The sequence below is a fragment of the Micropterus salmoides genome, unplaced genomic scaffold, assembly GCF_014851395.1.
Source record: "Micropterus salmoides isolate LMB-PRFRI ecotype aquatic unplaced genomic scaffold, ASM1485139v1 Ms_hic_scaffold_23, whole genome shotgun sequence".
NCBI classification, from domain to species: domain Eukaryota; kingdom Metazoa; phylum Chordata; class Actinopteri; order Centrarchiformes; family Centrarchidae; genus Micropterus; species Micropterus salmoides.
Window position 1 is genome coordinate 16,312,734 of NW_024041484.1, and position 26,399 is coordinate 16,339,132.

Here is a 26,399-nt window from a genome sequence, read left to right on the forward strand (position 1 = left end):
GACTTCTCTAACGTTTCATCTGTGAGTTAAGACTACCCTAAACACTGAGTGCGCTCACTGCTCTGTTGATACTGAGAGCGGAAAAGGGGCTTCAGTTGCTTGTGCATTTCATTTGTAAAAGGTAAGACCTTTCCTCCTGTTTCTGGTTTGTTTGAAGAAGTGATTTGTATTTGCAGAGGATGTTTAAGATGTGTATCTGGTTAAAGCAGGATCTAAGTTTGGGAGCAGAAGGAATTTGCCACAAGTTTTGTATTTGTTTTAAAGAAAGGCCCTAAGCTTTTCTTATCCTTTAAACTTAATATTTAGAAGAGTATAGCCGTTTTTGACAGCAATGTTATACTGCAGAGGGTAACGTGATTGAGGACTGTGGATTAAGAGAATGTATTTGCGTCATAAAGGATATTAAGTACAGTGTAATGTATTTAATGTCAAATTTTCAGTTTTTAAACAGATTTATTTGCTGCAAAGCCAAAACTCAATGTCTTACTAACAAATAAAACAAACTTTTCGATCATGAGAAGAAACACTGAAATTATATAGAATCTCCAACTGGACCCCAGCCCTGGACAGTACAAACAAAGTACTTTAAAACCTTGTTAAATGGTTGTGAAAGCACAGAGGGGGGGCTACATTACAGTACTGAGTTCAGCTGAGAGTGTGCCTCTTGGTAACGGCTTTTGTGGGCATTATGCTGTCATGTGTTCTGTATGGCGGGGTATTAAGATAATCCTTTACACTGTGTTTACATACCTTTTGTGAGTTGCTTGTTCCTGGCTTATTAGAAAAGGGAAGTACTGTATAGGTTTAACAAGTGGGGTACTGTTGCAATTATGTTCTGTTGTAGTGCAACATGTTCCCACTAGTTTTCCTCAGAAATGTCCCCTTTCCCAGTGCGTTACTAAGAAGTACTGTATTTGTATTATTTCTTTGTCTCACAGGAGCCTGCAGGCCATTTTGAGTGTATGTATAGCCTAAGCCACAAAGTTATCAGCGATCTCATCATTTGATGTCACTTCCTTTCTCTGTCGCCATGGCGACTGTAAGAGCCCCAGAGCACCACATGCAGGGCCAGTGAGGAGGCTTGATGTCTGATTCCACTCCGGACTGACAGTGAAATACATGATACTTACACACCGTGCTGCTCAAGTGTCCTTAAAAAAGAGTCCCAGGTATGGAGGAGGAGGGCAGGGTGAATGGCTTTGGACTGAGGCCAGGGAGGAGGGGCTCAGATTGGGGACGAATCGCCCTGCTGGACAAGACCAAGGAGTTTTTCCGGACCTGCGATGTGGAGGGCAAAGGCTTCATCACCCGCACCGATATGAGGGTCAGAAAGAAGCCTGTCTGTGTTGTTACATTAGCTTGGAGTCATATAATAATATTGGAGATTTAAACTGTCCAGTTTTTCATGAGAGATATTTATGGCATGGTTTTAGAGCCGCAATTAAGGATTATTTTCTGCTGAATATTTTGATCAGTGAAAAGTTTTGTGTAAAATTTTTTTAAAAAATAACAAGATCTTAAGAGGTCAAAGTCATGTCTTGAATATGCTTTTATTGTCCAAACAGCTTTTAACCCAAATATATTCAATTAACTATGTTTATAAGACCACAAAAAGAAAAACATATTTACTTAATTATTTAAATGAATTAATTAGTCAATTAATTAATAAATTAATCCACTAATTGTTACAACTCTACATGTTTTGGAGAGGTTTGTTTTTCCTGGCCACTCACATTCTTTAATGTCACACATTCTCTCTTTTAAAATGCATAGGTGCTCTGCGAATGCATTTAGCCTCCATTAAGAAGAACAATAGGTGGAGAGGATTGCTTTTACCTGTGGCATAATTTAGCATCCTGTGGCGCCGTAATTACAGTGAATGGCGAGCAGGAAACACTTAGTGACACGCTTGCCATTTTTGCTTCCATTCCGAGATAAAGTTTTTTTTTTCCATGTTATATCAGCATTGTTAAAGAAGCACTTCACCCACTTGGCGCACCCGGGACAGTTGGTGAAGTGGCAGAGTAGCACCATTGATGGAAATGTTTATGAGTAGCTCATACACACACACTTTCACTGGCTGAAATGTAGAACACAGGCAGGAATAATACACACAAGCCTCTTCAACCATCTAACAATGTCCAAGCTGGGTTGTTAGTTAAGTAGGACAGGGCCCTTGTGAGCATTTTACATTTTGTTGATGTTGTTTTTGTTGAGGGTTTCCAAGAAAATCTCTGTACAGTGACACATAAAACAGCCACTTTGTGACCGTGTTGATTCTGTGCTTTGCATGCTTGAGTCATCATACATTTTTCTGTATTTATTGATTTAGATACTTACTTATACCTACTTATACTATCATAAAAGTTACTTTAAATTGTGTCCACTGTCAGCTATGTGTAATGTTTGGTAGTGCCGATAGTTCCTGTTGAGCTAAGCTCAGTACAACAGCATTTAAATGTCCTGTATGTTTATGTTTTCCTGGCAGAGGCTCCACAGAGAGCTCCCTCTGACTGCGGAGGAGCTGGAGGATGTGTTTGACTCTCTGGATACAGATCGCACTGGCTACCTCACACTGGAGGCATTCTCCTCTGGATTCAGTAGGTTTTTCTTTTGTCAGAGGGCTTTAGCCTGGTTCATGCAGCTAACTGGATTTTTACTTTAAACAGCATTCTGTCAATCAAACCGGAGCAATTGGCAGTCAGTGCTGGCATCAAGTAATGTTTTGTGTAATGTAAGTTGTTGTGTGTTTGAAGCCTATAAATGATTCAAGGCCATGTAGTTTTAGCTAAAGAGATGCCACTTTGGCTGCAAGTGAAAATTTCGTAACTAAATCAGTTATGTTAGTTACACAACACAACTGGTGGCTAAAGTTAGCTAACATTAGCCACCAAAAGCTATTGGTCATACCAGACCAAACAAAAGTGTATTGAATCACGTAAAGGTGTGCTTAATTACTTATGAATTGACATTTCATTTGCATGTAGTAGAATGTGTTAATTTTCTCTTCCCAAATTTACCACTTCAAAAATATTAGCATGTATTTCTCAAGGTTCTGGTTTAAGTTACAGCAGATTGTGTAGCTTGTGTTATTTAAAGGTTCAGTGTGTAAGTTCTAGTGACATCTAGTGGTGAGGGTTGCGCATTGCAAATTCGGAAAGTATTTATTATTGGTCACTTGATAGGGACACGGTCTTGTCATATCACCATTAGCAGTAAAAAGAAATACATGTTTTCCACCAGGACAGTAAAATGTAAAGTTTAGCTGCTGATCTGAGCTTCCCTGCTGTTACTGTTTCATTACAATTAATATTCATCAGCTGTTTGTCTCAGGAAGGTAACAGCGCATTTCTGTCCAGGTAACAAAGCCACAACAGAGCGCTGGAGAAGAACTACATGAAATTACAATCCAACTACATATTTTTTCTACCAGCGCAGTAAAAGTTTAGCTGGTTGATCTGAGCCTCAATGCTTGAAGCTGCCGTTTTATTGCCAATTAGCATTCAGCTAATTCTCACAAACATAACATACAAAGCCAAAAACAGAGCGCTGGAGAGAGAGAGAGAGAGTAACTACATGAAATTAATCCAACTAACATAACATCACAAGCCAAAGCACAGCGCTGGAGAATAAATCAAACTAACAATAAATGTTTTTCTACCAGGGCAGTAAAGGTTTATTTAGTTGGCTGATGCTCTAAGCTAAGTTATGGTTTTATTGCCAAAAAAGGTAAAGTAAAATTTACTAATCAGCTCTCTGTGATTATGGTCATCTTCTAGCTAAAGCTATCAAACAACAGTTTTCATTTGCATCGCTAAAGTCTGACAAACAAAGTTAATTACCTGTCCAGCAGAAAACAGACAACTTCAGCACCGCTTTGAAAACTTCTGTCCCACATTAAGGTTATAGCCCTCCATCTGGGAAAATCCACAAATTACACAAGCAGAAGAAGAACGCCGTGATGACGAAATGCACTCTGTAGCGCTGTTTGTTCGTTGACGGCTACGGTAGAAACATGATGACAAAATACAGGGACCTCCATAGGAGGGGGTGCCCGCCATAGACATATAAGAGATAGACGCCCTATCAACCACTTCTGCCTACTGGCGCGGACAAGCCGTGAGGCCGCCATCTTGAACTGGTCCCCCACTCCACTCAGTGTAATCTGTTGGGCAGGTGCAATGAGCTGTCAGCGCATTTAATTAATCATACCTCACTTAATACTGAACTGATTTTCATGCTGCAAAGGTCATACATGTAGCTATGACACAGGATAAATGGTTCGGCGTATTTTAATATTCATAGTGGGCTCAACAGTAATAGAATATTATGATATATGATGTAAAGTGACCAGACGTCCGAGATCAAAACTGGGAACATAATCCCCGAAAACGGGGAAAAAACGGGGACATTTCCAGTTTGACTATCAATTTTATTCTATTTTAAATTAATACTATTACTTCTATTCAGAGTTTTGTTCTGTATTTAGCCAGGGACAGGCAGCCAAAAACGGGGACTGTCCCTGAAGCAGAGGACGTCTGGTCACCCTATGATATGTGACGTAGGCTATGATAGGTATTTTGCGAATCACACACTATAAATATGATAGAGAAGCAGAAACAGATAGTGAGAGTAAATTCAGATATTTTAATAATTTGAACCAATACAATGTATGATTAAATTATATTAGAGTCTACTTGAAGCTTTTTATATTTGTCCCTCTCTGTCTCTCACTCACACACATACACACACACACACAGCACTAACACGTTCTTCTGCATCCATCTCCTCCCAGCCCTTGACATTTAGCAGCCCAACACACACACACGAAAGCTTTGCATGAGCTAAAACCCCTGAAAGAGGACTGTTTTGCAGAGCTTCATTCTCGTGCTCCCATTCTGCAGTTCAAGAGAGGTGAGTCTGGCAATGTGGTGCAGCCTTATCCTGAGAAACACAGACACAACCAACAAGTCAGATCTCTTCAATGTGTTCCCAAAGCAGAAAAATATCCTCCGTTCCAGTAAAGGCACTTTACAGAACAGAGAAAATAAGAACAAAGCAACCTTTAATATACAAATATGTAATATGATTTATCAAGTCTCAGTTCATAGCCGGGTGAACACCGGCCGGTGCACTAAACATAGCCTAGCTAGCTGGCTACGATTTCAGTACAGTAATATCAAAGATCCTTGCTCCTTCTCAACTCTCTGGTAATATTCTATTCACAAAATACAACCAATAGTACGGTAATGTTAAATCTTACTTGTGAAAAGTAATCCCCCGAGCCCTGTTTGCGATGGTCGATTTGAGGATGAATATGCTGCACAGCATTCTGGCATCTTGCTTTCTTCAGCTGCGCAACTGGGAGTACGACCGGTTCAAGATGGCGGCCGCATTTCTTGCGCCCAGTGGCCAATAGGGTGTCTACCTCTATATATGTCTATGGTGCCCGCGGTTATGTAGATATAACTGTCTCATTCTAAGGTAATAAAAACATAACGGTTCATTATGTAAGGTCTTTGTACACCACTGAAAACATAGTTATGGATATTATATTGCATTTATGTCAATAGAGCCTCATAAATATTACACACTGGACCTTTAAATTTTTATGTTTAGAGTGTACCTCCCTGTCCTACTTTAGCTGGAAGCTTCCCTTACAAGTACAAGTGCCTCTGTACAAAAATTACGAAATTTATCGTCAAGCTAAAGCTAATGTCCAGATGCTGCTGAGGTGTTGATTTAAATATGCTGCCACCCCGCGTGGGTTTATCTCAGGTCAGTTCCTGCATGGCCGGAGGATCTCTGTGACTGATGACCAAAATCAGGCCCCTAGCCCTGTCTTTAGGGCCAAGGAAGCCCTTTATCAGAGCCAATGGGAAGCCAAGCTGTCAGGAGTTGAAGACGAGGAGGAGAGGCACTTCTCTATGCTACTTGAAAGTCTCGGGGCCAGTAATGTGTTTGAGGAGTGAGTGTAATTACTGCAAACCTTTATGTGTGTATTTAATCTGTTGTGTGCTTTGCACACCATAATCCACACTTGACACGAGTGGTGTAATTCGACTAATCTCACTCTTTGTGTCTTCTCCTCCTCCCACCCTCCAGTCCAGGCGAGGTGCGCAGTCTTTGGGCCCAGCTCAGGCGAGATGAGCCTCACCTCCTGTCCAATTTTGAGGAGTTCCTGGCAAGGGTCACCCACCAGATTAAAGAGGCCCACCAGGAGAAGAAGGAGATGGAGAGTGCTCTCCAGAGGTTGTATGACAGGACACACATGTACTCATGGCTGAAAAGAAGACTGTGATAACAATCTCAGCCTATCAGTGAAGCTACCCTTTAAAGCATTTAAGTACAGTGCTTTATGTACAGCATAAAGCAAATGATGTTCTCTCTAATTGGCCACCTTAAGGTGGGTTTGTTTGTGTGTGTTTATATTACTGCCCCATGCTGGGCCCACAGCCTGAGAGTGTTTGTATGGATTTACCTGTAATTCTCTATAGAACAACACCTTTATCCGTGTCAAATGATCACTAATCTGGAGGCACACTCTGAAGTCTGTCTGACCACATTCTGCTAGTGTGAAAATCCATTAATACTATGCCTGATGGGGACATGAAAAGCAGTAAGAAGTATAATATGTCTTGGATAATATATTTGATAGATCGACTCCCATAAAATGCAAAGCAAAATCTTTGAAGATCATGTCAAATTGCAGGTGTCTCTGTACACAGAATGTGTGATTTGGGCTGTTTGTAAAACATGCGTATGGTAGTTTTTCCATGGCACTGAATGGTACTGTGCAACAGCTTGTTATTCCTTTAGACTTTACTAATTGGCTGTTTGGGTCTTAACAATTGTCAGAGGGAATGTAAATACCACTCAGTATTCTTTTGAAAATGAAGCTCTGTTGCTGTGTGTGTGTTGTGTGTGCACGTATGTGTATGAGTTGACATGTAATTACAGATAGGGGGGGAATAATACAACCTTAAGCTCAACCTAGACAACAATGCTGTTCTGTTCCTAGATATAATATTATGTCATACAGCGTTTCATCAACTTCACTGTTAGCCTTAATCTAACCTTAGTCTCTAAAACCTAGTGCTGTCGCTCTTTGCAGAAAGGCTGCAACACATGACAATGAGATCCGTTATTTATATGAAGAGATGGAGGCGCAAATAAAAAACGAGAAAGACCGGCTGCTGCTAAAGGTACAAGAACTCAAACACAAGCAAAAATGGACCAAAGCAACACCTCTTTTAGCCGCAAAATAACAGCTGTCAGTCTGAGAAACAATTTCCTGTTGAACATTTGCATATTCATATGGATTTTTCAAGGAGGAAGAAGGAGTAGATTAAACTTTTTTGTGGAAAAACCATATCAGATGCAAATTATTCCTCAAATCAGATTATCTTTACATTTTATATAAATATTTAAAACATTTAATAACCTTAATCATGTGCCTACTCCTGAACCATTTGACCTTTTAACCTTTTAGTCTTCTGGCCATGCAGGACTCTGGACGTCTGCAGTTACGCAGCCAGGACCTGGAGTACCAACTGTTGTCGAAGGAGAAAGAGCTGGAACATCTTTTCCAGAAGCAGAAAAGGGTAAGCGCACACGTGCAACACGTGTCATGACAATGATGTGGCAAAACACACGGCAAATTAACACAAGATGGATAATTCAAAATTCAGAATGTGGTTGGCCGTGGTGGGCAGAAGTTTTAATCCTTGCAGGGAGCGGTTTAAGCAGCGACCACAGTCCCGTTTTCACTGTAGATACACTTTAAGCACACTTACCCCGCATTAGTGCATTTCATTCCTGCGCACATGTCCGTCCCCCTCCCCACTCCAGTTAGAGCTCCAGTGCAGTGAGCTGAGCAGTGAGAAGCAGGAGAGCCATGTGGAGAACGTCAAGCTAAAGATGACCAACAACGAGCTGTCCCAGGTCCTGGAGAGCACCAGCCAGGAGCTGGCCCTGGCCCAGGAACAGCTGGCCATGCTGCAGGAGCAGGCTGCCCGGCTGCAGCAGGAGAAAGAGATGTGGGTATACACACCAAGCGATGCATAACCATTACATAACCTTAAGCTTTAACCCGAAAATCAACCTACAAAGACTACAAACACACACGCACTCACTTGTACTTTAAGTGCTGAGAGTTTGTCATTCTGTCCTGTTTCAGGGAAATGTACAGAGTAACTGAGGGACTGCAGAGAGAGAAGCAGAGTCTCATGAAGCAGCTTGACCTCCTCAGGTATAATTAGGACATCCCATGAGCATATGTCAAACCTGGGTAGTTTTAATCTTTTCTTTTGGTTCAGTCCTAATTGGCAAACCTCACAAATTAAGTTAAAGGATTTGCAATGCTCCAGATGCTTTTTATGCTTTTCACTGCATTCTGTCCCACAGCAGATTCCGTCTCTCTCATTCATTCCTCTTTTCAATCTTCCCAGAGAGATGAACAAACATTTAAAAGATGAGCGAGACATATGCTGCGGCGTAGTGAGTATCCATTTGACCTAACTCCATTACAGCAGCATTTATTGTGGCATTACCTGATTGATAAAATACCTCTGTAACACAAACATACATCCCCTTTGTTTAAATAAGCCCCGATCCTCACTCAGAAAGAAGCAGAAGCAGAGAGCCGGCCTCGCCAACATATTTGATGACGCTGGCCAGCCGCCAAAAAGGTTATTCATTTGTCTTTTCCAATGTTCTTTAACACAAATCATCTGTCAGACTGTTTCCTGTGTGACAAAGAAGAATTCCTGCCTCAGTGTGTTGTGAAAATCTTGTAATAAAGGAGGAAAAACAGAGGATATCTGATTCTATACACTTACAACAATCAACTAAACTGACTTTTTGTTTAGATGATAAAATCAGAAACATTTGAGTGCTTTGGCCTCCACATTTTCATGTCAGTCAAGTGAATTCATACAGTATATCCTCTGTTTCTCCTTTGTTTTTTAAAGAGCCCCACTGTTGGTGGACGGGTCCTACCAGTCTCTGGAGGCCTTGCCCATAGAGCACCTTCAAATCGTGTTTGTTGCTTCCTCCTCCTGTAGTGAGGATGATACCACCACCACCACGCCCTCCTCTTCCACCACCACCGTTAGCGCCCCTGCATGTCAACAACACCCTGCAGCAAAGAAAAACTCCGGCTTAGCCAACGGTTATGCCAACCCCGCTGCGCCCAAAGCAATTGATGTGAAGGCAAAGGTCAAAAAATCACCCGGCAAGATGGCCGCCGCTAAGAGGGTGACGGGTAAAGACAGAGAAAGAGCAAAGAAAGTGGAGGTTGAGAAGAAGAGAGGGGTAGAAGAGGAGGTCCTGGACAGCCCTCTGGACGGGTGGCCCCTCCGTCGAGTCATCTCCATCGAGGAGGACCACCTGCCCCACCTGCTCCAGGGAGGGCCTCAACCTTTACTGCACCAGCTCAGTGAGGAGGAAGACGAGGCGGGCGATGAGGAGGAAGAGGAAGCTCAGAGTGAAATTGAAACGGGCGTTGTCGCGGCAGCGGGCCTCTCTGCCGTCCCACACTCTAGTCACCCTGCTCCTCCGGTGAGGAAATCCCGCTTTAGCCGCGCCAAAAAGACGCCCGCGTCTCCAAGAGGACAGCCTGTCGGGAAGGAGGCCCAGCAAGTACGTCCACAGCCTTGGAGCTTCAAATATGTTTTGATCTTGAACAAAAATATATGTTCTAACCTGCGGAGAAGTTACCGCAGAGGTAATGAACCATAAAACATTAACCAGGTTAATACGAATTTATTTTTCTGTCTACATCTCTCTGCCTTTGCCTGTTTAATCTTCTTCACAAGGCAAAAGAAGGAGCCCTGTTTGTACCAGACCGTCTGTTTAAAGTGGTCCTAGTTGGCAACTCGAGTGTAGGCAAGACATCCCTGCTACGCTCCTTCTGTGAGGGCCGTTTCCACCCTTCCACAACTGCTACTGTGGGTGAGAAGAGAAACACTGTAATAATATTGTATCGTATGTACAAAAGTGTCTGTTTTCAACTAATTGGAATGGAACATGTGTGTGTGATTGTTTGTGCGGATGCTAACACATAAGATCACAGGGCGACTTAGCATCACATGAAAGGGCTTGTGAAGTCACACTGCCTGTCTAAGAGCCCTGGCACGCATTGTACTGCAGATTATGTCACTTGTGATGAATTTTTCTCCTTGCTTTCATCTTTCCCAAACCTCAATCGAGCTGTGTTGTCTCCACTTTGTCCCCCCCTTTCTTCTCTGAAAGGAGGCAGCGTCAGTATCACACCTCGTGAGACCCCCTAGTGGCCATTTTTGTCTCTGTTGCTCCGTCAGAATGAATATAATCAAATTTAAATTAAATAATTAGAAATGCACCCACATATTTTATCTTTCCACCAATGAATTTAAACAAACAAAATTAAGAAATGATTAATATATTCTGTTTATATTAAGGTAATCTTTGTTGTGTCTTGATTAGGTATTGACTACAGTGTGAAGACACTAACCCTGGACAATATGCAGGTAGCCATGCAGCTTTGGGACACAGCAGGTCAAGAGAGGTGAATTTCTATTTCATTTTTAGATTTAGACAAGTGAAGATGTAGGAGATTTTAACTAAACGAATAAATATATGAGAAAATAAAGTAAAAAATCAACACATAATCAACGGATGTAATATTGAAATTCTTATTAATTATTGTATACCAATGCTACATACACGAGTGTAAATAATATAACGCAAAAAAGTTTTGCAGTATTATGGCAGTACCTCAAAGTATTTCTGTAATTCAAGGTAAAAATTTACATCATTTATATCATTATTTTTGGTGAAAAATTTGAGTGCTTGAAAAATATATTAAAAATGTGATTCACTGTACTCGGGGTACTGGTCCTCTTGTAGTAATTTAGCATACTTATTGTAAAATAAGTAAACTAATAAACAATACTACTTCAAGTGAATGAACACTACAAAGCAACACATAATAATGTATAATTATTATATTTTTTCAAGTATGATTTGATTTATTTCAATGGATTGACTGAAGAAAGTCACTTTTGTTACATGTCAGTTAAAATATATTTTCTACACAGTATTACAGTAGCATTTAGGTGCCCTTCAAATATATAATACTGGTAGTTATGTGCAGTAGGTCAATGTGGTGACAGTCAGACTCTGTCATTGACACAGGTACCGCAGCATAACCAAGCAGTTCTTTCGCAAGGCAGACGGTGTGGTGGTGATGTACGACGTCACGGTGGAGGAGAGCTTCAAGGCTGTGCGACCCTGGCTCATCAATGTCCAGGTCTGACCTTTGACCTAAGGAGATCTTGTTTTCGTCATGTGTGGAGTCAGGAGATTATCGTGGTTTATTTAGCAAACACTGACCGGTTTATATAAGGTTTATATCATTTGTAGTCTTCCCATAATGTTAAAGGAGTTTTTTGTATTATTCCTTGTAGTAGTGGAACATTTTTAAGAGCATTACCCATACTACAGAAAAAAGGTCAGGCTACCTCTACTGCTTCAAATTTGGTCGGTCTCTCACAAATCCACCGACCTGATGGAAGTACAGTTCACAGCAGACATTTTAACTTGTGATAGTAGGAAAGGCATAGATTTCACTAATGACATTAACAACGGCTGTGTCCTATTCAAGTGTCCCAGTAAGCTGTGACAGTGAGCCATCATTGATTTTGGGATTTATGCCTGCAGTTTTCCTGCTGTGCAATGTCTCCTGTGAAAATGGCTTCATTAAATCATAGGGCTACTCTTCTTCAGGATGCAGCAGGAGAAGGGATCCCTGTCCTCCTTTTGGGCAACAAAATGGACATGGATGGCGACAGGGTGGTGTCATTCAAGGAAGCTGAGAGACTGGCTTATGTGAGTTAAATTCAATTGTATGTGCAAGAGTGCAATGAGGCAGTTCCATGTTGATTCTAGTAGACTGCAAGTTCACTGAAACTACCGTAAAACTTCAATAAAAAGCCTGGTCCCAGTTAGACGCCAGTCCCTTTTACTGGCTTGGTGTGGCATGTTTTGACAAATAAAAGCAGGTCTCAATTAGACGCCTGGACTGTTTTTTCATAGAATTTCTTTGGATGTATAAAACCTCTTGCTTGAGCTAGTTCGAAGCTGCTTAGATCGTGCATACAAATATAAATGTTGAAACAATATTTGTCAATATGGACATACTACATATCGTTATATTGGTTTGATTCTGCACAATTGTTTAGTTCATCTTACGGAAACAATGAGCACCAAACTATTATTCATTCAGATTTACTGGTACGGTAAAGGAATTAAAGGCATGTTCCGTATAGATGCCAGAAATATAGGCAGGATGAGTTCAGTGGTTTAAGCAAATAACATCCTGGGCTATTAATTGAAATTTTATGGTACTCATGTTGTTGATTGTAGATATCCCTTAATACTCCGTTTTAATACTGAAAGTTCTGATCATGACCACCAGTGTGTCTTGAATTAGTTTCATGTTTTGACTTTCTGTGCATATCCTGTGTAGGAGAACAAGGTGATGTTCTTTGAGGTCAGTGCCTACACTGGCAAGAATGTGACAGAGTCTCTGACACACTTGGCCAGGTAAGTGTCTGACATAATGGTAAGTAGGTAGGTGCATTTATTTGTCACAATATAACAAGTTATATAGTGAAATTGACTTTTGTAACTCCCTTCTGCTACAGAGCAGACAATATACATTAATAATACAGCGACTATGATATAATGATATACAGCTGTCAAGGAACAAAACATACAGACACACTGCACACCAGTCATCAGATGCATGATGAAATAAAGGAGTAGATGACCTCTTTTGCACTTACTACCTTTTGTCAGGAGTTTGGTCATGCAATGTTCTTTCTCTATCTTGACTCAGAGTGTTAATGGAGCAGGAGGACAGGGTGAGAGACACAACAGTCATCCTCAGTGCTCAGCCCGTAAAGAAGAAAGCCTGCTGCAAGTGAAGTGTATACTTTATTTACTGACTTATTTCTGGACATTGGACTTGTTTTAAGACATTGCAATGAAATCATTCTCGGACCTTATCACTGAATGAAAGTGTGTCTTCATTTTGGCCCTGAAATGTGCTACATGAACAGGTGTGTTACCCTGTGTGAATGTGAAAACTACTGTCAAGCTTAAATGATGAGGCTCGGGGGAAGAGCTCGTCTTAAGTGAACGAAATAAGGTGCTGCAGCATTTCCTGTAAACAATGTTGCCAAATCGGAGTAGTACTGTGTGTTAAAATAGAAACATATTCTGTACTATAATTACTTTAAAATATATATATATATATACGAGGATCGGGGCTATATACTGAAGCTTTTTCATGACTGGCTTACAAGTTAATTTCTCTGTTTTTTGTCTGGTTTGTCTGTTTTAAATGAAAATCATGTTAGAAAAATCAGACTTGATTCTTTGATATTTTATTCATCATCGTGTTCATCTTTTTCCATTCTTTTTGTTTGTCTGATCTCCAAGACAAAGTGATACATGACATATTGCATCTGTGTTTGTTGCTGTTCTGAGGCTTTGTTCTGTTCTACTCTGGCACCAAAGTACAGTTGCTCAGAATTGTCTCTATTAAAGAAATAAACAAATTACATTTTACATCTTTCTAAAACCAATGAAGCAAAAACAGTTCACATGCAAATAATAAATAATAAAATAAATCACAATTGATTACTGTACCTTCTACACAATTATACAGTGCATTATATATCTTAATAAATGACTAAAGGAAAAACAGATAATGACTGTGCTGTAACCCTCTTAACATCACACAGATCAATGCTTTTCAGTTAGCTGCACTTACAATATTAAGACTCACAAATGCTTTTCATTTTAGACTCAAAAATGTAACATTTCCAGAAACAAGTGAGAGAAAAGAAAAAATCAAGTTCGTTTAGGATGTTACATTCAACGATGTGCCCGAGTCGATCAAGTTGGTACAGGTGATGGCACTATTGCTGATAGATACTTTCCTATTCTGATGACATCACTTAGGTGCTGGCATGATGGCATCCAATCTGATGCGTCTGGTCTGGTCGCCCTCGCTGGCCACTGGAATGCTTGTTGGAGAGGCTGTGCCCACTCCCTCCTCTCCAATTGGGTCCCGAAGGGCTGAGGGTAGTTGGTTGTTTTTTGTTGTTCCTAACGCATTTTGTAGTCGTGGGAAATGGCGGCCTCACACAGTTGTCCCTTAAAGTCTAGCTCTAGGGTGAACTCCAGGTCACGCTAGAAAAGATAAAATGATAACCAAAAAATTAAAGCTGGGGTAGGCAATTTGTTTTTAGAAGCATTTTTTTGTTATATTTGTTGAAATTCTCTTTACATCCTCACAGCAATTAATAAATCGCTCTGACAGAAAACTCCAGTATCAAGTATCAGCCAATCATTTAATTCTGACGGAAATGAGCGTCCTACCTGCCTGCTTACCTACGTGCATTCACTGCGCATGAAAATGTGTTTTTGAGGAGTGGCTTTGGAGGGAGGCCTGAAGGGAGGATAGTTTCAAAATCTAGCTGTCTCTTGCCAGTTCTCCGATGTTACCTGACCTAGCTTTAATGACAGAAATATCCACTAGCCAAATAAAAGCTTCACACAAAACAAAAACTGCTTTAAAGCTATTTAGATGCAGTGGTGAAATTCAACTAAGTACATTTAGTACATGCTCTGCATTTAAATACATGTTCTACTGTACTAATGCTTAGGTACTTTTACCTAAATGAATAGTGCAACATTTAGGGAAATAAGTAGAAGATTGATACCACGCTCTTGTCCGTAGCTATATATGAAGCTACCGCTGCAAGTTAGTTAACCTTAGCCAAAGTTTTTAGAATATTTACTGTTGCCTGGCAAATGGTCCCAGTCTAGAAAAAGTCTACCACATAACCCCACAATAAAACAGCAAATTCTTATTGTCTACCTTATATGGGACCTTGCTTGCTGTTTCCCCAAGTTTCCAGTCTTTGTGCTAAGCTAAGCTAACCAGCTGCTGGCTGTAGCCTTATATTTAATGGACAGAAATGAGAGGGGTATGACTCTCCTCATCTAAATCACACAAATTTTGTGCATGTTTCTTATGAGTCTTACCACATTCTTTTCATTGGGCCTGACAGCAATACTGCCAAAGATCTCCTCTCCCTTCTTGACAGTTAAGTAGTCCTCTAAGTAAAACACTGTCTGTTTCCAGTGTGTGCTGGCAGCATCTGGAGCTGAGGTAGAGGAAAGGAGAAGTGGAGGGGGGTAATATATGTACATGAGCAAGAGGGAAACAGGAAAAGGAATGAAAAAGAACATGATACAGAGTAGAAAGAAGATACGGTGTAAAGAGGTAAGGGGTAATGAAGAAAGGAGAGGGAATGAGGAAAAAAAGAAGCAGGAAAGAGAAGGGGAGCGTGAGAAATTATAAAATTTCCAAATGTACTGGTTCCAGTGGGTACTCAGCTCCCTTGGGGATGTTAACATGGGAGAAATTTAATAGCAAAGAGGCTGAAACTCACCCATTGGGAGAAATAAAGAGGCTGAGAAGAGAGAACTCCTTCAGTGATGCTCAGCCTCAGGCCCGACAGACTCAGCCAAACATAGAACCTCCTCTACACAACATTATGTAAGCACTGGATGCATGAATGCATTAAAATAAGCTTACATAACAGCTCAGATCCTCTCTCTATAATAGGAGTCCTCAACGCCACGTTACCAGAAATGCTTGGTGATTCCGCTGATTCCAGGTTGGCTCATGTCACACCAGCAGAGTGTAGCCAAGAGCTAAAATGCTGAATGTAGTAGCTTCCTTTTAATGGACATTGATTTACTGCTAAAAAAAAACCAAAAACGCTTCTGCTCAAAGGATTTCAAATGAAATTTGGAACCCTTGTGGGATAGGATCAGGCACTCATCACTCTCCTTTAAATTTCATTCACCCATGTCCATTTACCCATTACCATTCACGGATGCTCAAAGTATGCAGAGCTGCATAATGACTGTCCATATTTTATAATGTTTGTGATATACAATAGATGTTGTAGTTCTTTTTTTTCGTTATTGTCATAAAAATATTATCAAATTCAAGAGTAAATTTGCCAGTTAACTTCTTCTGATACCTAAATAATAATATTTATTTTTTTTATATTTAGATAAAATTTTATCTCCATCTCTTAAGGCTCCATAGACCAGTTGGTTGGAGGAATTGGTTCACATTGATTGATTTATTCTTGGCTCAACCAGAAGGTTCTGGCAACATTTTATGCATTTTGGACAAATGAATGGACAAATCCCCATAAATGTGTACGACATCACAATGTTCAGATTCCCCGGTTGGAGGCAGAACTCTCAGAGACAGATGGGTGAACAGACAATCTTAGGTTGGCACTGTAAAAAAGTAAGAAATTACTAACCAGTGGAGAAGCCAGTCTTTTTGTGACACTTGGTGAACTCAATGTTGAAATAGGTGACCAGGGCGTGGACATAATCGTTGCGCTGGATCTGCAGACAGAAGGCCGAGGTGAAAGACAGGTCCTCTGGCTTCACAGTGTAGATGTCCACTTCCTGGGGGGGAAAGGCAAAAGATAACATATTTAGCTTTTTTTGTAAAGACTGCTTTCATGACATCTCTGGGCTTTTCCGGTTCATGAAATGTCATGCCACAGTACAACAGCACACCACTACGTACAAGCACATACACGCACAAGTTGTCACCCCCGCTTGCCATCCCTCACACACATGCGGTACAAGTATATGTCAAACCCTTCTTGATTATTCACTATGCTTATTGTGTACGTGTGTGTGTATGTGTGTGAAAGCCCACAGGTTGAATCACGACTGGCAAACAAAGCCTGCTCACAGTACACATGCTGTGTGGGTGTCCTCCCTCAAGTCTACAAGGATGGGAGGCTGTGTGTGTGCATGAGTGCATGTACATGTGAACACAGCGTCTGTGTGTTTGCTTGTGTCTATTTCAAGCACTGCCCTATGAATATGGCCACAAATTTAAGTATCACATTTTGTTACCTGGCAGGCATCACTGCAGGTCCAAAGTAGGGGCGGAGCAGGTGTGCCTCTGCTTTGCATGCAGATGATCATGTATATAAGAGGACGGGGGGGAGGGATTTTAAACTGCAACCTGTTCATATTGCATAGCCTATTGGGCTTCCGATCGTCCGGGCCATGTGGTGTCAGCATGACAGATTGTGATTTAACACCTCTGTCCTTTCCAATGATACCAAGGCCAGCATCATATACAGCAAATTGTAGGAGGAGAGAAAAAAAACCCCGGGAGCAACTTTGTAATTTTAGAGTGTGAGGAATGAGTGGCAGTTTGAATTAAGACGGGGAGACGTGGCTGGCAGCAGGGGGAAGGGGTGAACAAGGCCTGAATATGTAGATGTGAAAGAGATACAGACACTGAGAATTCATTTCCAGGCCAGCATGTCGCTAACTAATAACCACCCTCCAAATGAACACATACATCACCTTTCTGAACACAAAGGAGGATTGGTGCTTTTCCGATTGATAGGGGGCCCGTTTCATTCCCACTGGTGACTCAGTGCCTGCTCTTGTGTGACATTTCACCATCGCACAGAGGGAGAGAAAGAGTGAGACCTCCCTGTTCGCTCAAACTGGTGAGGCCTGACATTGTTTAAATCAGAGAATGTGACAGAAGGGTAAGAAGAAGTGAGTGAATGAGAAGGAAAGACTGGGAAATTTTACTACAAAATTATATTAGACAAAAGAAGAAGAAGAAAGAATGAAGGTTTGGGAGACTCAAAATTGAAAAAAAAAACATGAAAGGAAGCAGAGAGAAGAGACTGTTAAAGAGGAAAGAAATGAAAAGAAAGGTAGAGGGGGGGGGGGGCTATCACCTCCCTGAATGCTCTTTTCCTCTGTTCATTTGTGAGATGAAAGACAAGCCACTGTTGTATCTTCAAGCATGACAACAGAGCCGCAGACTATTACAGCTCTCGAGAAACCCTCTATAATGTACTAAAAAATAGTTTCAGCAGATGGGGTCTGTTGAGAGACTCTGGAATTGATAGCTGACTTTTTATTTAGGAATTCACGCAGTTGGTAGCAGAACACAAAAGATCGAAAACATTGCTTGACATATACACATGGGATAATACAATATAGTATGAAAGGCAAATTCTTGAGGTACGTTCGCACTCCTACATCATGCATGTATTTGTACATCAGGACACAGACTGACCTTTAGGAGGCAGGCGTTCGTCACCACCTGCTTGGGATCTACCACATCCACCAGAGGCTCTTTGATGGCCACATTGCGAATGCAGCTCATGTCGAACCCATACACATTCTCCCACCCTGTGCATACACAGACATAAATATCTAAAGTACAACACCCATGTGAATACAAATGCACACAGTATGTACTTTCTGGATTTTTACTTTCTGAAGTTTCATACACTTGTGAAGCTCTGTTCTCTGCCAAGCTGTCAGCACACACACACACACACACACACACACACACACACACACACACACACACACACACACAAAAAGGTAGCAGAGAAAATAAAACAAAGCGCTTAACCCTGCCAGGAAAAACAGTCCCGCGCTCATGCTGTCTTTCTGTCTATCCAGCTCCTATATGTGGAGAAAGACAAGCCCTCCTGAAAATAGACACCGGCCTCCTCCGCCTCCTCCACCATGTCTGGCAGGCTTTTTTATTATAATTTGGGCTGAAAACATACCAAGCAGGCTTTCCCTCCCCCATTCCCTCTGTCCCTCCACTCCACCTTGCTTTGTCAGGGGGCCAAACACTAAGTCTGAACGATGAGAAGGTGGAATGTGCCACCGACGCAGAGGGAAACTAAAAATAAGCGCACAAGGGTTTGGGTACACTTAAATCTTTTGGGAATTTATGTGAAAGTATGTACTTTTATGTGCACGTCTAGATGTAATAGAACAGAGAAGGCCCCCTGTGCAGTATAAAGAAAACTCAGTAGTAGTCATTAACCCAGATTCTGTGTGAATGGCACCTTTAATATTAGTGCCCTGATCTGGATCACAATGTTAAGCTCAGCACTCCTGCTGTTATAGCTATTTGAACCCAAATAGAGCAGAAAATGTACTGAAGGATAAAGGCACCTCACTGGTTTAAATACTTTTGGTACTACTTTCTAATTAGGGTTTCTATGTTGGAACTAATGGCTTTATTAATGGTTAATAAATACTTTTTATTAGTTTATATATCAGTAACATGCTGTTAGTATATATAATTTTGGTTGTCAGGTTGTGAAAAACACTTTTGGCTAGCATAACTTGCTTTGTCTTTTTAGCTAGCTTACTTTTACATTTACATTTACATTTCAACCACTTCTACAAAAGGGCTGCTGACTGAAATCCATTTGGTTATCAACACCTAACCTGAAGGATTATTGTGGAGATACTCTTTATTATTAATTTACTATCATTAATAACTGCAGACCTGATGGCTTAGTAAAATGTGACAACCCCTGACCTTTTATTAATGACTTACTCATTTCTCACAGTATAAAACTTCAGCCAAACTGATTTTTCACAACCTGGCAACCTACATGTTGTCCTTCTTAGTGGCTTATTGCTGGCCAGTAAAGCCTTAAAGCTGCTCTAATTAATATTTTATATTAACAAAGGATTGTAATTTAAAATGGGTCACTCATAATTATGAACTGATCCAACTTTACAGTTCCCCTCAGCTCTATGGAGCATATTAGCGTCTTTCAGCTCATTGTTTCGGTTTTACGGCCCCTCAACTTCTCTGTCTTAAATTCGTCTCCCTGCTCTCATTAGAGACAGGCAGCTTTTCTCAGCTAAAAGCTCTAATGCTACCTGTCCTGCACCAAACAGTAGACAGACAAAGGTTTGTGTCCCAAAGTGGACTATTTCATATCTAATTTGAGTTTGATTTTACTTCATTGGCACATTGGTCAGTAATTTTGCACTACACAGCTGAGAGGGCAACAGAAGAAAGCAATGGGTTAGCAAAAACATATACATAGTTACTCACAATGAATCTTGAAGTCCTTGTACTGTCTGTCTTCAATGGCTACCACATAGAGAGCTGCTCTGTCAGGGAACATCAGACCTCCAGGTTTCTGAAGACAAGAGAAGCTTCAGGAATCATCACACACACACACATGCGCGCAAAGGCCATCCATCAGCTTTATTGTTCACACACCTGGCATGTAATATAAGATCACATGCGCAGAGTTTAAAGCATGTTTGCAGCTACTGAGGTTAGAAACCAGATCATTCATATATGTCAGCAGCTGTGCAGCAGATACAAGCACAAAAGCGTACAGTAAATCCTCTACTCTGTCACTGTCTGGTGTGTTTATGTGTAAAATCCTTATTTGTCCAGCCAGCTACACACACACACACACACATTAAGCCCAGCCCTCCCCAAGCCTCCAGCAGCATACCAGCCACTTGTCCCTGGCAAAGATGACGGTGTTGAGCATGGACTCGTAGAACAGGCAATAGCCCATCCACTCTGAGATGATAATGTCCACCTTCTCCACAGGCAGCTCCACCTCCTCCACTTTGCCCTTGAAGATGGTAATGACTGCGGTGTGTAGAGCCACAAAACAGCAAGCAACAAATTACTTCATGGCATCTTCATCACATTAATGCAAATCGGACAATGATTATATTCTCAGATGACTGTGAAGTTAGTACAGCTTAATTACTGCTCATTGCATCACGGTTATGTTATCTAATTGCTTCTACCTGAAGTCCCTTTTAGGTCAACTTAGACCCATTCTTTTCCTTAGTTATGTGTGGAAAAAAAAGCGTGTATATACTGTAGAATTATTATTTTTTACTAAACTGAGAAACACCTTATTAAAATAAACACATTGTCTCTGCACGGGTGTTTGTACATTCAGCACAGTCACTTTTAACCACTCTGTGGAAAAAAACAAATGCATATAGCATGCATGCTTTCTTTGTAAACAATTCAATTACAGGTAATATTGCTGCATTTTGTACTTGTTTATTCATAATTAATAACAAGTATTGTGCTGCATTGCAGTTGCAGTTAATATAAAGGATGAAACAAAAAAACTGCCTAATATCAAATGTGCAGTTTATGAAACCCAACATCTGTTGCCAGTCCTTCATCTGTGAATTCAGAGTGGCATTTTACAGCACCACTGATTCTGATTGATGACAGGAGGTTATTTGGCATCAGAGGTGAGCTGCCAGTTAACCATCAGAACTGTGACTAATATTGTCGGGTGTGACGGTAATGATGGAAATATGCAGAGTTTTCACGCTACTTCTAAGTCAAATGTCATCGCAATGTTCTGCGTTGAGACAGCTGAATGTAAGTATAGGATTTACAGAATTAATAGAAAACCACCTCAACTTACCATTGTGTAGGTGATTTGACTTGATGATCTTCTCTGAATATTCAGATATACTTGAACATTCAATCTGTAAGCACAAAGACAAAACAGCAGATCTGGTGTCTTCTCGACAAGAAAGTGTTGAATGTTTGTTGCAATATCTACATTGTTTATAGGTTTAGCTTTTCAGAACAGGCACTTTTCAGTATTTTAATATTTAATAAACACATTTTATATTCCTTAGTTGAAGGACCAGCAATGGTGTTAGCTACCATTTTCCCTCCACATAAACAGCAGGTTAACCTTAGTGGTAATAACGGAAGGACAAATTTAATCTCATCCTTCTAATCCATCTAAACAGTATTGTCCCTGTCGCTCATCTCAGGGCCTGTGCAGCATGAAAACCAATACATCATTTTGCTCTCCCATCCATAAGTGTAATATAGTAGGCTATATGAATCATAATGTCTAATGTGACTTACAGCCCTGCTCTTAGAGGAGCCAGATGTCTCTTGTTGCCTCTGTGTGTTTGAGAGGGATTAACAATTTCTGGACACAAGAAACTGGCCCTTAAGAGGAATTTTAAAAAGGCAGGGCATGTATGCGTTTGTTATGGAAAAGGAAAGGCCAGTGATGAGAGATATGTGACGGCGGAGCCAGATAGACATTAATTTGGACACCGAAAATGTGTGCGGCTTGTCTCTCTCATAAAGACGTAAACAGAAGCAGAGGCTGTTAGATGATCATAATGAAAAATGGGGAGTATTTGTTCGTGGTCAAAGGGTGTTTCTATCTGTCTCACCCCATACACGTGCTTGGCGCCGGCATTGGCGGCAAACATAGAGAGGATCCCTGTGCCGCTACCAACATCCAGGACGATTTTATCTTTGAACACATGCTTGTTGTGGTACATGGCGTTCCGGTAGGTCAGCGTCCGCACCTCGTCCTTCAGCATCTCCTGTTTAAATTAGAGAGAGTTCATAGCTGCAATACATAATGATTTTTGCAGTCTTGACTAACATGAAGCCATTATAGTTTCTATACAGAACCAGTATAGACTACCTGACGAATAGTGGATTCCTAAAAATGCTCAAAGGAATACATAACACACAAAATGTTACATTTCATTGCTATGCTGATGATACTCTATAGCTATATCTAGGGCCGGCTGATTCAAATCAGTTAGCCAAACTTCAAGTGTGCATCCAAGATGTCAAACCCTGGATGACCTTTAATTTCCTCATGCTTAACTCAGACAAAACTGAAGTTATTTTACTTGGGCCCAAACAACTTCGAGATATGTTGTCCAACGACATTGCTACTATGGATGGCATCGCCCTGGCCCCCAGTACCACCGTGAGGAACCTGGGAGTTATTTTCGATCAGGAAATGTCCTTCAATCTGCATGTTACGCAAATTTCAAAAACTGCCTACTTTCATTTATGTAACATTGCTAAAATCAGGAACATAATGTCTCAAAATGCTGCAGAAAAACTGGTCCATGCTTTCATTACTTCCAGGATTGACTATTGTAATTCCTTACTAGCGGGCAGCAAAATTAAGCCTCTAAAGCCACTCCAGCTGATCCAGAATGCAGCAGCGCATGTTCTGTCTAAAGTCAAGATTAGAGAGCATATTTCTCCAGTTCTAGCCTCCCTTCACTGGCTCCCTGTGAAATACAGAATAGATTTTAAAATTGTTCTACTTCCCTCAAAGCCTTAAATGGCCAGGCACCATTGTACCTCAAAGAACTCCTGATACCTTACTGCCCCAGTAGAGCACTGCGCTCTCAAAATGCAGGGCTAATGTAACTAAGGTTAGAGTGGGACAAAGAGCATTTAGTTATCAAGCGGCACTACCATGGAGCCAGGTTCCAATTTGGGTGCGGGAATCGGATAACATCACCACCCTTAAGGCAAGACTTTAGACTTTTCTGTTTAATAAAGCTTTTAGTTAGGACAGGGTTGAGCAAACTTTAAATTATTATAAAATGTTATCATTTTATTATTTTATTTAGTTGATTTTATTCTGATTGTATTTTATTATGTGTTTTATTACATGCATTCTGTATTTTATGGTTAATTTTATTTAATTTCCATGCATTTTGTAAAGTGTATTGGGACTATGTCTTTTGGTGATTTTGCACTTCAAATAAAACTTGACTTGACTTGACTAATGAACATACAAACGTGTATACTTTATGCTAAAAGCAGGCAGTTGCATGTCCTCCTCAGCCTGTGAATACATATTGTGTTTAGTGTATAATGAGGTAGATAAGGCACTATTTAGGCCAAAAGCCTCTCCGACATTGGCAGAGCTTCTTGAAATAGATAGGAGTACAACACAAAGCCTTTGGGGGCCTGATATCCATCTCGCTGAACCCATTCACACATCCCACTTTCCATTTCCTTGCTTTGCACTCCTATAATCAGGACACTCTCTTTGTCTGCAAGTAGACAAAAACCTGACCCACATGCTAAATTTGGACACTGTTTAAAAAGGTCTATATGTCCCCAAACCTTTCCACCACCACTCCTCCACAGATCAAGGTCATTGGCTAGGGTATAGCTCTACAGTTTCATTTAGCAATTTACTGTTCATGACAAAGACAAACACAGATTTTCATTTATGGAGCACTGTACAGGGACTATTACTGTGCATCTGGTGTCTTTAGTGCTGGTTGGTAACGTAAAAGCTTTTTCTTTAGTCAGCTAGGAGACAATCAGACAATGCAGATAATTCAGCAACTTTCGATTTCCCTGCAAGATATTGTTCTTAAAATGTAACATTTTGTTGTTTGTAGGCCAACAGATGCCTCTGAGGGACATGTTCGGAGAAGATTTTATTTTGGGGGGGAAATTAGGTTACATTTTGATATTTAAAAAAAGTGTTTTTTTAAGAGGTGCTATTTGCAGCTTTAAACTTTAGGCTTCTGGGAGATGTCATCGCGTTTTAATTGTGTTTGGTTTCATACTTTGTTAAAACTCTGCCTGGATCCTTGTTTTGCTGTGTTTGGGTTTAAACTTGGCTTTTACACTGTTAATTTACAATTTATTTTCAGATCCATGAACTGAGGATTTGCAATAGGTTCTTAGCTATGGAGAAAACATCATCTATGCCAGAAAAAAAGATTTGGATCGCTACCAAAAGGTAGCGATCCAAATCTTTCATATCTTCCAAATCAAAGCCTCTGTCCATGTCATCTGTTAAGTGTTAAGTCAGCCACAGTTTTTTGACAAATCCTGCTGACTGAAAGCCAGAAAAACCCCCCTGGCAAGTTAAGGAGCATCAGGTTTGACAGAATAGGAAGCATCTGGTGTCATTCGTTTACCCTGGCCATACCAAACCTACCTCATGGATGCCAAAGTGGGCGTAAGAGTCGAAGTAGTAGTCCCGTGATGTCATCTCCTCCGGGCTGAGGAATTTGGCAATCTTGCCTCGACCAGGACAGGTGGCCAGGGCCGCTACATGAGGCGTATGGGGGATGCAGGGCACATGGTGGGTAGTAGGCACTGGTTTAGGCAGTGGGGAGGGCTGGGCAGATTGAGAGAGGGGGGATGTGACAGGCTGCTGTCGCTGTTAATGAGAAATAAGAAAGGATAGGGGGAGTGTTCGTATCAGGATTTATAAATTACAGACAAGAATGAGGGGAAAGCAAGGGTAGGCTACTGGAAGATTACAGAGTGGACCTGCCTATTGGTTAATATGTGGTTGATAAAAGCAGATTCACAGAACTGAAAGCCAAGAGGGATTCATATAACAAGTAGTCAAACATTCACAAAAATTTTAGGGCTTTGCCATTACACAGCCAGGAGACTGGGTGAAGAGCCGGCAAAAGGTGCAGGTTCCGTTTCAGCACCAAGGACAGCGGACATAACCACGTCCAATACGTCCATGCATTCCCAATTTGATCATTTAATCTAACTGCAAATCTTCCACATGCATTATCACTATTATTGCAATTACGGCGCTCTACTTTGGTCACCTATAACAATTGCAGGATTTCACTTTTCCTTTGCTCGCTCGCCATCAGAGTGCAACGCTGATTATAAATGCGGTTGCGATGATAATAAGAAAAACAAAGATGTACACATACTATTGAATTCAAATGTGTTATAAGCATACAAAAATAACCAGACTGAGAGTGTCCCGGTCCCGCTGTTACCGGGTACAGGACACCACAAGGTCCCTACCTCGGAGCTGTCCGCCTCCGCCATCTTCCGCCGTAGCAGCAAACAACGCGACGAATGCCTCAGTCCCATGAGAGCCGGCGAGATTTTAGGCTACAACTCTTAGAAGTGTACGGAGGATCTAAATTATTAACAGAAACCTGTCAAAAAGAACACTAAGCAACCGAATGTGTGGCTGGAGCACACGTCAAGATGAAAGTCATAATAAGAAATGTGCAGATGTCACAGTTTCGACCAAATTAAATCCACTCCCCGATAAAAGTTGTTAAATGGATGTGCGCGAGGTGACATGTACAGTAATCCATACTGTAAATGTGATACAGGTTGTTTTAGTGGGATGACTCAGGATGGCAGAGTCGTCTATTTGCTGGAGAGACTGTGCTGCTGACTAAAAGGTTGCAGGTTTGATTACAGCAGGAGTCACCGTGTCCATCAGCACCCGTGCGCCCCGTTTAGGTGTCCTCGCGCAAGCCTTTGAAGCCCTACCTGCTCACTCATTTTAAATGTCTGCGAAAGATCGTATCCAAGAAAATATAAAGTGTCACCCAGGACCGAAAAAAAAGGCACCCAGCTGCGCGCTACTGGCAGAAACTCCACACCAGAAAACGCTTCTACTTCACTTGGAGACACTTGACATGTCCCAGCAATCTACGTCTTCGCGTGCGCTGTGGAAAGTCCTTTGCGTATGTCCCGACGGGTTTTCCCGGAGAGAAAGTTGAAAGGGGGTTGAAACTGTGAGCGTGCGCCGCCGTTCCACGTGAGCCTCTTCAGATGACATGAAATGGATCGTGGCAAAACTACTGTAATAACAGTCACAAAAAGGGACTAAATCTCTGCTTCCCAAAGACAG

At 41.1% G+C, this 26,399-nt stretch overlaps 2 protein-coding genes across 5 annotated transcripts; one reads left to right on the top strand and one right to left on the bottom strand.

Moving 5' to 3' along the window:
* On the top strand, positions 1–13,607 carry cracr2ab (calcium release activated channel regulator 2Ab). 3 transcript variants are annotated; one of them, XM_038738512.1, is made up of 18 exons: positions 1–121; positions 939–1,324; positions 2,489–2,600; positions 5,779–5,968; positions 6,106–6,252; positions 7,115–7,205; positions 7,509–7,604; positions 7,852–8,039; positions 8,180–8,251; positions 8,451–8,499; positions 8,608–8,690; positions 8,973–9,642; positions 9,819–9,954; positions 10,468–10,549; positions 11,179–11,293; positions 11,770–11,871; positions 12,512–12,588; positions 12,884–13,607. In XM_038738512.1, exons 2-18 carry the CDS (start codon positions 1,172–1,174, stop codon positions 12,969–12,971), a joined length of 2,451 nt encoding a protein of 816 aa, XP_038594440.1. In that variant the 5' UTR covers positions 1–121; positions 939–1,171; the 3' UTR covers positions 12,972–13,607. The 3 variants fall into 3 exon arrangements, 2 of the variants coding, with proteins under 2 accessions (XP_038594440.1, XP_038594441.1); XM_038738513.1 differs by having other exon boundaries at positions 9,066–9,642; XR_005447381.1 differs by lacking the exons at positions 11,770–11,871; positions 12,512–12,588; positions 12,884–13,607 and having other exon boundaries at positions 9,819–9,950; positions 11,179–11,292.
* prmt8b (protein arginine methyltransferase 8b) lies at positions 13,418–26,399 on the bottom strand. 2 transcript variants are annotated; one of them, XM_038738515.1, is made up of 10 exons: positions 25,553–26,397; positions 24,711–24,935; positions 22,162–22,317; positions 21,384–21,447; positions 20,433–20,575; positions 20,018–20,105; positions 18,215–18,330; positions 16,407–16,557; positions 15,103–15,224; positions 13,418–14,244 (listed from the first exon to the last, which is right to left on the bottom strand). In XM_038738515.1, the coding sequence occupies exons 1-10, from the start codon at positions 25,619–25,621 to the stop codon at positions 14,161–14,163; spliced, it is 1,218 nt and encodes a 405-aa protein (XP_038594443.1). In that variant the 5' UTR covers positions 25,622–26,397; the 3' UTR covers positions 13,418–14,160. The 2 variants fall into 2 exon arrangements, with proteins under 2 accessions (XP_038594443.1, XP_038594445.1); XM_038738517.1 differs by lacking the exon at positions 13,418–14,244 and adding an exon at positions 14,295–14,568 and having other exon boundaries at positions 25,553–26,399.